Below are 12,638 nucleotides of genomic sequence, written 5' to 3'. Positions count from 1 at the left end.
AGAGGCGACTGTCAACTCTGACCATTACGTTGAAATGTTGACCAAGTTGAAGTCCTGGATTGCCCGTGTAAGGCCAGAGAAAAGGGAAACATTCTGTTTGCAATGCAACAATGCCAGGCCACTCACAAGTTTGAATACCACAGAATGTGTGACAAAGTTCGGCTGGACAGTGCTGTCTCACCCACTGTATAGTCCTGACCTGGCACTGTCAGACTTCCACTTGTTCGGACCTCTGAAGGATGCATTACGTGGGCGGCGTGTCCCCGACAACAACACCATAATAGCAGCCATGAAAAAATGGACCACCTTGGCAGGTGCTGACTTTTACGACCGAGGCATCAAGTTTCTTGTTCATTGCTGGCAAAAGTGCATTGAGAATGGTGGTGTATTTTGTCCAAGATGACGAAGCGTGCTGCTGCTTTAGCCCATATCAAATCCCCAGTCCTCTTATTGATGTTATCCTGGATGTTGATGAATATGGACTCCATTGCCTTTCTTTCTTGTCTTGTGAGGTTATCCATAAGAATTTTTGCAGTTCACACACGAAGACTGAAACATTGGGGGAAGGTACCAAAGGGACGGAATCCATGAGTTCTTCAGCAAGGGTGGCAAGGTTCTCCATGATAGCTGATCTTTCACTGTGAACAAGTTCCATTGGATGGCAGGCGGAATACTTTGATAGAAGAACTGGAGGAAAAGTGGCCTGTCAAAGGACTCACACTTCTCAGAAAATGCTTCATGTGTTGCGGCAGGTTGGGTGGCCTCTTGTTATTCAATTGTTCCTTAAAGAGGAGCTCTTTGAGTTGTGCAGCGATGGAGGTTGATGTGACAGCAGTTCGAACCTTCCCTCAAGCAAGTTGGACCAAGGGCATGGTTCATAAAATTCAATACTACAAAATCCTCTGGAAGGGGCACCATCATAGCCTCCTGATGGGGGGAGTTTACAACATTAATCCAAATTAATCAGTTGTCAATTGCATTTTGGAAAATATCTGTTTTTCATTCTTGTCACAAGTAGGTATTAACGAGTGATACTTGTATTTCAACGTATCAATTTGTTTATCATATTTTATGTATATATATTTTTCTACACTCAGGTACTGAAGGAGGATGGCAGTAAAGAAAATGAGAAAAATAATTTGAAGATGCATATTTGTGGAAATGGACATGGTGTTGGAATGAGTGCTGAGGATGAAGAAACTGATGATATACAAGAACTTGAAAATCAGTTAAAAGATGCAGGAATGCCACAAGAAGCTTACAGGGTAAGTTGTTTTCCAATAATACGTAAATGAAGCAGGTGGAATCTGTGCATGTACCATAAATACCCATGTATAGTAAGAAGCTATCATATATGATATGTACCCCATTTTTAGACTAAGCCATGCCCAAAGAAGTTTCATCTCCATGTATAAAACACAGCCACTTTTGGCAAATAAAGTTTGGTCTACTGACTAGGCTAAATAACAGGTACACATGTAGCTGGTAGGGTTACCAATCCAGTCAGTTTGAGAGCAGCAAGTGTTGGCTTCTGTAGTCAACTAGAAAGACCACAAAAATATAAGGCTTCAGAAAATAAAACTCCGGAGGTCATTTTGTAGTTGTATCTCATGTATTACAGTTAGTTAAAGTCATATATATATATATATATATATATATATATATATATATATTTATATATATATATGATGGTCTTACACATCACAGTGCACAATCTAGCTGTTAAGTAGCATCTTCTCATAGACATCTGCCGTTGTTGGTAGTGAGGCAGTTTCTCTCACATCGAATAACACTGACCCAAGTTCGGCACTTAGTCATGTGACCAGAGGAGAGGTTGCGTGGGCAAGCGTCTTGTAGCAAGTACAAGTAAAATCTTGCATTTCTTTGGAGATAAAAATGATTATTATAAACATGGAATAGGAAGTATATCTTATTTCTATCTCTGTACCCTATCTTATTAATAATTGAGAATAATTTGTCTGGCACTGTGAAGTGTTGTTGGTGAGTCAAGCCAACACACTTTGTACTAGGTAAACATAATGTTGTTTGCGGACGACACTGCGCTTGTGGCAGGGTCAGAGGAGGGATTGAGGAAGCTGGTGGCAGAGTTTGGGAGAGTATGTGATAGAAGAAAGCTAAAGATAAATGTGGGTAAAATTAAGGTGATGAGATGTACAAGGGGTGAAAGTGGCAGTAGACTGGAAGTGAACATTAAGGGAGAGCGACTGGAGGAAGTGGATAGTTTTAGATACTTGGGTGCAAGTGTAGCAGGAAAAGGTGGAGTGAAGGTGGAGGTAGAATGTAGATTGAGAGAAGCGAGTAAATGCCTTGGTGGTTTAAAGAGTGTAATGAGGAATAGACATTTGGGAATGGATGCAAAGAGGAGACTGGATGAAGGAGTGATTGTGCCAACAGCACTGTATGGGGCAGAAACGTGGAACATAAGAGAAGAAGAGAGAAGGAGTTTGAATGTCTTTGAGATGAGGTGTCTGAGAAGTATGGTGGGGGTTACTAGGCTGGATAGAGTGAGAAATGAGGAGGTGAGGAGGAGAACAGGGGTGAAAAAGGATTTGGGAGATAGGGTTGATGAAAGAATATTAGGATGGTTTGGACACATGGAAAGAATGAGTGAAGAAAGACTAGTAAAAGAGGTATGGAAGGTAGATGTGGAGGGAGTGAACATGAGGGGACGTCCTAGGATGAGGTGGATGGGGGCTTTGGGGAAGAGGGGAATGTCTGTTGAGGAAGGAAGGGAGAGGACGGAAGACAGAGGTGAGTGGAGAATGGTTGTATATGGATGATGTTGTGACTGCATGAGGAGAAATGGGCGGGGGGGGGGGTGGGGGGTGGGGTAGTATGTGTGAGTAAATTTTGACGCAGCCTGAAGGGATTTCTCCCCGTCCTCGCCTTATATGCAAAGGGGGACGGAGAGGGGGGGTCGCCGATTAAATGAAGCGGCCTTACTGTGGATGTACTGTGTCTTGCGACACTGCTTCTGACCCAGGGCGGTGGGCAGGGTGCAGGGATGACCCGTCATCCAGGAGGTGCTCAGATGAGAGGAAGGGTGGGAGGGGTGTGGAGTGTATTTAGGGATGAAATGGGTGGGAGTGTTTTTATGCCTTTCCCTTTTTGGCTACCTCCCTTGGAAGGGGGAAAAAGCCTTGGTATATGTATGTATGTAAACATAATGAAGAAAATATATCCTACTTGTGATTATAGTAACAATTAATACATACATACATACATATACCAATGGCTTTTTTCCCCCCTTACAAGGGAGGTAGTCAAAAAACAAAGTCAGAAAGTCCACTCCCATTCCATCCCCACACACTCCACTCTCATTGACCCCCTTCCCTCCCTCTCATCTTGGCATCTCCTGGATGATGGGTCATCCCAGCATCTCACCCACTGCCCTGGGTCAGAAGCAATGTAGCAAGACACAGCACATCCACAGCAAGATTGCTTCATTTAATTGGCGACCCCCCCATCCCCTCATGCAGAAAAAGAGAAGGCGGGGAGGGATCCCTTCGGACTACGTCAAAATATCATTTACACTTACTCCCTCCCCCCCATCCCCCACCCCCCACCCCCACCCACTCCCTTCCATGCATCACAGCATCATCCTGTTTATATAAATGACATGGATGAAGGTGTGGAATGTTATATGAACTTCTTTGTAGTACCAAAAAGAATATAGAAAAATTAGAAAGAATACAAAGAGCAACAACAAAACTAGCACCAACTCTTTCCGAAATGACATATGAGCAAAGACTGTCCACATTAGAATTACTAACTCTGGAACAAAGAAGGGAAAGAGGAGACTTACTATCTATAGAATAATGAAAGGAATGGAAATCTTAGATAAGAATGACTTATTGAAATGGGACAATGGAGAAATGAGAGGACAAGAAAAGAAACTAAAAAAAGGTAATTACAGAAAAGATCTGAAAAAAAAAACAGATTCCCACACAGAGTGATAGATACTTGTAACAAATTAGACAAACAGTGTGTGCAAACACTATTCAAGATTTTAAGAAAAAACTTGATGCTGAGAGATACAAAGATGGGTCACCATGAGCATAGCTCCCTTCCCATATAATACAACTAGGTAAATATTGAAGAGAGTAAGTACAGAAGAAGATTGCAAATCTTTTCAAGAAGGCCTGGACAAAGTCTAGAAATGGAGTATAAAGAACGAAGTGAATTTCAACATTAAGAAATGTAGTATAATGGAATTTGGAAAAAAGCAAAAATACAATATTGGGTCAATACAAAATTGGTACAAAGGAAGTTACAAAAGTAAACTCAGAAAGGGACCTAGGAGCAATTGTTTCAAATGACATGACACCAGACAAACTTGTAAACAAAATAGTTGGAGAAACTTACAACTTAATAAGATCAGTGAAAGTGGCCTTTGACTACATGGATGAAGAAATGGTAAAGAAGATACCAGTTACATTGGTGAGACCAAAATTGGAATACGCAGTATCTCTATGGACACCTATTACAAAAAAAAAGCATAAAGAAACTAGAAAGAATTGAAAGAGCAATGACAAAGATGGCACCAACACTTTGCAAGTTGACATACGAACAAAGATTGGACAAACTAAATTTATCAACTCTAGAACAAAGAAGAGAAAGAGGCAATTAGATAACATCTACAGAATTATGAAAGGGATGGAAATCCTTGATAGGGATGACCTACTGAAATGGTACCGAAGAAATACAAGAGGACACAAGAAGAAACTTGAGAAAGACAGTTACAGAAGAGATCTAAAGAAAACAGCTTTCCACACAGAGTAATAGATATATGGAATGAATTGAAAGAGGAAACAGTGAGTGCTAAAACTATACATGATTTTAAGAAAGAACTGAATGTGGAAAGATATAACTGTTGGTCACTGTGAGCATAGCTCTCCTCCCGCAAAATACAACTACATAAATACAACTAGGTAAATACACAACCAGTCTCCACTCACCCTTATTCTCTGTCTTCTCCCTTCATCCACAGATGTTCCCCTCTTTTCCAATGCCTCTTTTACCCCATCCATCCATCTCATTCTTGGTCATCTCCTCATGTTCACTCTTTCCACCTCTACTTTCCACACCTCTTTTACTAATCTGTTTTCACTCATTCTTTCCATGTGTCCAAACCATCCCAATACTCTTACATCAACCCTATCTCCCAACTCCCTTTCCACCCCCCCACTCTCCTCCTCACCCTCACTCTCCTCCTCACCCCCACTCTCCTCCTCACCCCATTTTCTCACTTTATCCAACCAAGTAATCCCTACCATGCTTCTCAGACATGTCATCTCAAACACATTCAAACTCCTCTCTTCCTTCCTTATGTTCCATGTTTCTGCCCCATACAGTGCTGTTGGCACAATGACTCCTGCATACAATCTCCTCTTAGCATCCATTCCCAAATCTGTATTTCTCATTACACTTTTTAATCCCCCAAGGCATTTACTTGCTTCTGTTAATCTACATTCTACCTTCACCTCCACTCCTCCCTTTCCCACCCCATTTGCACTCAAGTATCAAAAGCTATCCACTTCCTCCAGTCTCTCTCCCTTAATACTCACTTCCAATTTGCTGCCACATTCTCCCCTTGTACATCTTATCACCTTTTACCCACATTTATCTTCAACTTCCATCTTTCACACACCTTCCCAAACTCTGTCACTAACTTCCTCAATCCCTCCTCTGATCCTTGCACAACTGCAGTGTCATCAACAAACAACAACTGGCTTATCTCCCATTTTTTTCCATTTTCTTTAACCATCTCCAATCCCCTGCCCATTACCCTTGTGTTTACCTCTCACACCACCCAATTTATGTATAAATTGAACAGCCAAGACAACATAACACATTCCTGGTGAAGTTCCACCTTTACCTTAAACCACTCACTCCATTTCTAATTCTAACACAGGCTCTACTACTGTCATAAAAACTTTTGACTGCTCTTAAAAGCTTTCCTTCTATTTCATATATTTGCAGTACTTCCCATAGTGCCTTCCTGTCTACCGTGGCATAAGCCTTTTTCAAATCCATAAAGGCCCAAAAAACATCCTTACCTTTTCCAAACAAATGACATTATCTAATGAAAGTAACAATATATCACATATATTGAATTTAACAATGTGATATATATGTACCAATGACCTTTTCCCCTTTGCACAAGAGGTAGCTTAGCAGGAGCATACCTTGACTCTTCACATGGAAAAAAAAATATGTATTAGTTCCTTCACGCTGCCTCATTTAGTCACTTATTATGACATGCATGGGAACATAATGGCATTGTTAGCCTCTGTCAGAGTAGCAGGAGAAAGGAAGGAGATGTACTTGAGGAGTGGATGAAAATGTGCTAAATTTTCACAGGTATGCTTCTGAATCACTTAATGCTTCAGTGTCAATTATCCATTCCTATAATAATATATTATTTGACAGGTTGCTATGAAAGAATTGAGTCGTTTGAAACGTATGGCTGCACACATGCCAGAGTACTCTATGACAAGGAATTACTTAGAGCTCTTAGCTGATCTGCCCTGGTCTTATTCTGTCAAGGAAACTTGCAGCATCAGCAAAGCCCGGGCTGACTTGGATACAGACCACTATGGACTGGAGAAGGTATTTACATTGGCACTTAAAGTTTTGCATAAAGTACTACTTTGTTTATACTTATAATGTGTATACCAAAAAGTCCTTTTCCTCCTTTTAAGTGGAATGGTTTAGGCAAAGCATGTACCCATCCCTCATATGTCCCACATCTATGCAAAAACTCATTTGTTGTCCCTTTCATCATAGCTCCTTTTGGATAAAGGGTTATCCTTGTCCCCTGGTCACTGCTCAAATCAGAGCCAATAGAGTAAGACACAGCACCTCCATAATAGGACCTGACAGCTAAAACTGGTTTACTCTCTTAATTTCATTATGTGGTGACCCCCCCCCTTTACCTATCTGAGAATTTATAGAGCAGATATGAAGAAATCCCCTCAGCCTGTGTCAGTTCCTCTTCCATATATAACCATTCTCCACCCATAGATATCTCTTGCCCTCTTTCTTCCCTGCTTGACAGACATTCCTTCTACACCCAATGCCCCATTTTACCCTGTCCATCCACCTCATTCTCAGTCTTCCCCCCAAATTTACTCCATCTCGACACACTACACTACTTTTACTAGTCTTCTTTTGTTCATAGTTCCTTGTGCCCAAACCATCCCAGTATATATATTCTTTTAAACCCTATGTACCAGGGCACTGTCTGCAAAACTTACATGCAATGTATACCTTGCAGAATTTTTTCTATCAGTGTTGCTTTGGTTATTCTTAGGTTTCATTTAGCCACAGTTTTTACCCAGTGGGGAAAGTTAGATTGTTTTTTATCAGCTCCTTATATTTGTATAAAAATGGATTAAAAACCATCAAAAACTCAAAACAGATTCATTGGAGGATCTTGGTTGCAGTCCTTGAGTCACTGCACAGGGAGGTGGGACTACTTGGATTTGAGGTCTCCGGGACCAAGATCAAGGTCCACGAGTTTGGGGAGTTATTGAATGACACTGTTCAGTCTGTCTATGCGTGTGGCAAGGACATTGAGGTCTTGGAAAGCTTTATATACTTTGGTAGTGCAATGCATAACAGTGGTGGGTCATGTCAGAAAGTACTTTGAGAGATTGGCATTGCCCATGATGTTATGGACTCTCTCAACCAAAGTATATGGCATTTTCTTTATTTATGCTGGACAACTAAGATTTGAATCTTCAAATCACTTGTGCTCCCTTTCTTGCTGTACGACTGTGAGACATGAACATTGAATGCTGACTTCAAGAGGTGTCTCAATGTCTTGGGTACCAAGTGCTTTTGGAAAATCATAGGGAGAATCACTGGAATGACTGATATCAAACCAGAGACTGTACTGTGAAACACAGTCTGGGACAGGTACCACCATAATTTGGGAATGTCAACTTTGGATATATGAACATGTGGCATGTTTCCCTGATGTTGACCCTACTCACAGGGTTGTTTCCTCACTGCAGAGAGATCTGAACAGGGTTTGGGAATGGAGTCTGAGGTGGGAAGTGGACTTCCACATTAACCACTTCCATACGGTGCCGCATACGTAGGCAGCATGAGGAACAAGTGGATATGAGGGGCTGCCATGTTGGCGTCTTGATTATATTTATTGTAGTTGCCCCTACATAATGACATACTCTCTAAACTGTCTTCATCACATTTTCTATGGTTATCAAAATTCACGGATGAAAGAGAGAATGATCAATATAAGCGGTGACTATATTTTATGATGCGAGTATTATTACAACACATTGTATGTCTGCCAGATAATGCTGCCTGCGAGATTTTGGCCCGGAGTGAAGAGGTTAAGAAATGTAGCATAATAGAAAAAAAAAAAAAAAAAAAATCAGGATGGTATAAAATTGGTGAGAAGGAAGTAAAAAAAGTGGGATCTGAAAAAGACATGGGAGTAATCATCACAAAGGATATGTCCCCTGACAATCATATAAATAGAATTTTTAGTGAAAATTTTAACTTGCTAAGATCAATTAAAGTGGCTTTTACTTACTTGAATGAAGCAGTATTTAAAGAAAATACAAGTCGGTCTGATAAGGCCAAAATTGGAGTATGCAGTGACATATGGTCACCCAGTACCAAAAAGAATATAAGGAAGGTTGAGAGAATCCAGAGAATAATGACAAAGATGGCTCCAATGCTATCTAAACTGTCATATGAAGAAAGATTGTCAAAACTAGAATTACCGACTCTGGAACAAAGAAGAGAAAGAGGTGACTTGTTGACCCTCTACAGAATTATGAGAGGTATAGAAGTCCTTGATAGAGAAGACTTACTAAATTGGGATAAGAGAAACACAAGAGGACATGGAAGGAAGCTAAAAGAGGACAGTTATAGAAGAGACCTGAAAAAGAACAGCTTTCCCCACAGAGTGGTGGATGTATGGAACATACTAGACAAAACAATAGTGTGCAAAAACAATACAAGAATTTAAGAGCAAATTAGATATGGCGAGATACAGAAATGGGACACCATGAGCATAGCTCCCCTTCCCATAAGATACAACTAGGTAAATACAAGAGACAACAGTGGTATTGATAAAAGAATATTGGGACATGAATATGAAATGAAAACTTACAATATGAATAATGCCATTGTTAGACATAGATTCGATACAAGCCACAATGCTGACTGGAATAATTCTAAGATATTAACCCCTTCCATACGGTGCCACACACGTAGGCGTCATGGGGAGCGAGTGTATTCGCAAGGCTGCCATATCGGCGTCTTGATTATATTTATTGTAGTCGCCCCTCCATAATGACATTCTTTCTAATTCTTTTGTAATCGCATTTTCTATGGTTATCAAAATTCACGGGTGAAGAGAGAACGATCGATATAAGCGGTGACTATATTTTATGATGCGAGTATTATTACGACACGTCGTACGGCTGGCATTGGCTGCTGCCACCGAGATCTAAGTCCATGACGCCTACGTGTGCGGCACCGTATGGAAGGGGTTAAATATAAAAACCATACTATGGAACGTAGTTGTTTTGAATTTGCTTTTATATCTCTCATTGATAATATAAATCAAAACAATGGCTTTTTTACAATAAATAAACCTTTAGCAATTTTAATAACCAAGTAACAAACAATTTATGCAAATTGTTTTTACACCCGTTTTATATTTGTTTCTCCCTGCAAGCTCGGGCTATTTAAGGAGTCAGATGTTTCTCCACTGTGTTATTTCTGAAGAAGCCCTGCTGGGTGAAACGTTAAATACATTGGATCCCATACTCTACATTTGGCTTCTCTCCTACAAGAGACAACCATTGATGGAAGAGACAAAGGGGACACCCATAAGATTTATGGCTGGGGCAAGTTTGTCAAACCTTTCGACAGTTGTTTGGAATGGGAAGGGAGGGAGGCTGCATAAAGTAAGGGAGGTTAGTCTCTTTAATACAAGTCAAATATTCATGCACACACATTAGCTGCCTCATGTACGATGATACATTGCATTACATGTATTGTAGAATATAGAGTTACAGCTGTTATACTTGTTATCTTTCACCCAGAATGTAACCACAAAAAACGTGATTAAGCTTGTTCACAGAATACAGGGGTCACTCATCTACTACTACAAAATAAATATAATCATGAAGCCAACATTGGTATCCTCATATACTCACTTGTGCCTCATGTTGCCTATATAGGCATTATAGTATTCAAGGGGGTTAAGAGAAGTGCAGAAAAGTTACTACCATATCTAAGTTTGTACCATATGACTAACTTGTGAAAGTATCATATAGACTAGAAGGTAAAACATTGTGAAAATTTAACCACTTCCATACGCCTACGTAGGCATCATGAGGAGCAAGTGGGTACACGATGATGCCGACGTCGGCGTCTTGATTATATTTATTGTAGTCGTACCTACATAACCTCCATTCTCTCTAAACTGACTTCATCATATTTTCTATGGTTATCAAAATTCATGGGTGAAAGAGAACGAATGATTGAGCACTGACTTTATTTTTTATAATGCGATTATTATGACGCAACATCGCACGTCGGGCAGCTAATGCTGCCAGATGTGCGATGTGTCCCAGAGTGAAGAGGTTAAGTACTCTGTGTTGCTGTAAAATCTACTTTCATTGAACAGATCAGTAAATAGTAAAGTTCTATTTTCTACAGGTGAAGAGGCGCATCCTAGAATACCTGGCAGTGCGGCAGTTGCGTGGTGACTTGCGTGGCCCTATCCTATGCTTTGTGGGCCCTCCTGGTGTTGGCAAGACTAGCGTTGCACGTTCGATAGCAAATACACTGGGACGGCCATTCCATAGGATATCATTAGGTGGGTAGTATATTTCAAAAAGGTTTACCTTCAAAATATACACATACATATACCAAAGGCTTTTTTCCCCTGTACAAGGGAGGTAGCCAAAAAACAAGGGCATAAAAACCACTCCCACCCATTCCATCCCTATCACACTCCACTCCCCTCCACCCTCTTCCCTCCCTCTTATCTTGGCACCTCCTGGATGATGGGTCATCTCTGCATCTTGCCCACTGCCCTGGGTCAGAAGCAGTGTCGCAAGACACAGCACATCCACAGCAAGACTGTTTCATTAAATCGCTGACCCCCAACCCCCTCTCTGTCCACTCATGCAGAAAAAGTGAAGACAAAGAGAAATCCCTTTGGGCTGTGTCAAATTTTCTCACACTCCCTCACCCCCCCAATCCATTCCACCTCATGGATCACATCATCCATATACAACCATTCTCCATTCACCCTTGTCTTCTGTCCTCTCCCATCCTTCCTCAATAGACATTCCCCTCTTCCCTAAAGCCCCTTTTACCCCATCCATCCATCTCATCCTTGGTCGCCCCTTCATGTTCATTCATTCCACATCTGCCTTCCACACCTCTTTTACAGACCTTTCTTCTTTTATTTGTTCCATGTGTCCAAACCATCCCAACACTATTTCATACACCCTATCTCCCAGCTCCCTTTTCAACCCCGTTCTCATCCTCACCTCCTCATTTCTCACTCTATCCAGCCAAGTAACCCCTATCATACTTCTCTGGCACCTCATCTCAAACACATTCAAACTCTCCATCTCTTCCTCTCTCATGTTCCATGTTTCTACCCCATACAGTGCTGTTGGCACAATCACTTCTTCATATTGTCTCCTCTTTAGCATCCATTCCCAAATGTCTATTTCTCATTTCACTTTTTAATCCAGCAATGAATTTACTTGCTTCTGTCAATTTGTATTCCACCTCCATCCCCATTCCTCCCTTTTCTGCCACATTCGCACCCAAGTATCTAAAACTATCCACTTCCTCCAGTCGCTCTCCCTTAATGCTCACTTCCAGTCTACTGCCACTTTCACCCCTTGCACATCTCATCACCTTACTTTCACCCATATTTATCTTCAACTTACTTCATACACACACCCTCCCAAACTCTCTCACTAACTTCCTCAATCCCTCCTCTGATCCTGCTACAAGCACAGTGTCGTCCGCAAACAACAGCCGGGTTATCTCCCACTTTTCTCCATTTTCTTTAACCATCTCCAATCCCTGACCCACCACCCTTGCATTTACCTCTTGCACCACCCCATCCCTCAAAGTAGACATTTTTATTATATTTACTTAATTATATCTGTCATATGCAGGAAGGTAAGTACACTTATGTGGGAGTTCCATTTTTTATATATTGTGTTGGTAGAGGGGAAAAGAATTCTGCAACTGTGTTTTCCAGGTGTGTCATAGAAGGCGGCTAAGTAGGACAGAGTGATGGGACTAGGAATTCTACTCTGTGTGTGTTTATCCAATAAGAAATCAAGGTATAAGAGTTTAGAAGGAGAACTGCGACCAGAACCCTAAAGTTCATTAAATGTGCATGAGAATGAAAGGGAAGATTGTCAGTTTGTGAGAAAGAAGATAGATGTGTTAGCATTAAGTAATACCAAGTTGAAAGGGAGGGGCCATTTTGAGTTTGGGGAGTATGGTGGGGAGTATGTTGGAAATGATGAGGAGGAGAAGGAAGGAAAGAGTGGCTCTACTAGTAAGTGATATGATAGGAAATTATATGG

At 41.0% G+C, this 12,638-nt stretch overlaps 1 protein-coding gene across 1 annotated transcript in view; it reads left to right on the top strand.

Moving 5' to 3' along the window:
• The window catches only part of LOC143035156 (lon protease homolog 2, peroxisomal-like), an 83,733-nt gene that overhangs the window by 24,559 nt on the left and 46,536 nt on the right, over positions 1-12,638 (top strand). Inside the window, exons 6-8 of the mRNA XM_076201789.1 lie at positions 1,098-1,265; positions 6,454-6,633; positions 10,732-10,891. Of these exons, the coding sequence (XP_076057904.1) occupies positions 1,098-1,265; positions 6,454-6,633; positions 10,732-10,891 (508 nt within the window). The remainder of the gene's footprint in view (positions 1-1,097; positions 1,266-6,453; positions 6,634-10,731; positions 10,892-12,638) is intronic.

This window comes from Oratosquilla oratoria, chromosome 18 (genome assembly GCF_046742065.1).
Source record: "Oratosquilla oratoria isolate Oo_2021 chromosome 18, ASM4674206v1, whole genome shotgun sequence".
In the NCBI taxonomy this organism is placed as follows: Eukaryota; Metazoa; Arthropoda; class Malacostraca; order Stomatopoda; family Squillidae; genus Oratosquilla; species Oratosquilla oratoria.
The sequence above is the reverse complement of the archived record's forward strand: the minus strand, read 5'-3'. Positions and strand labels throughout refer to the sequence as shown.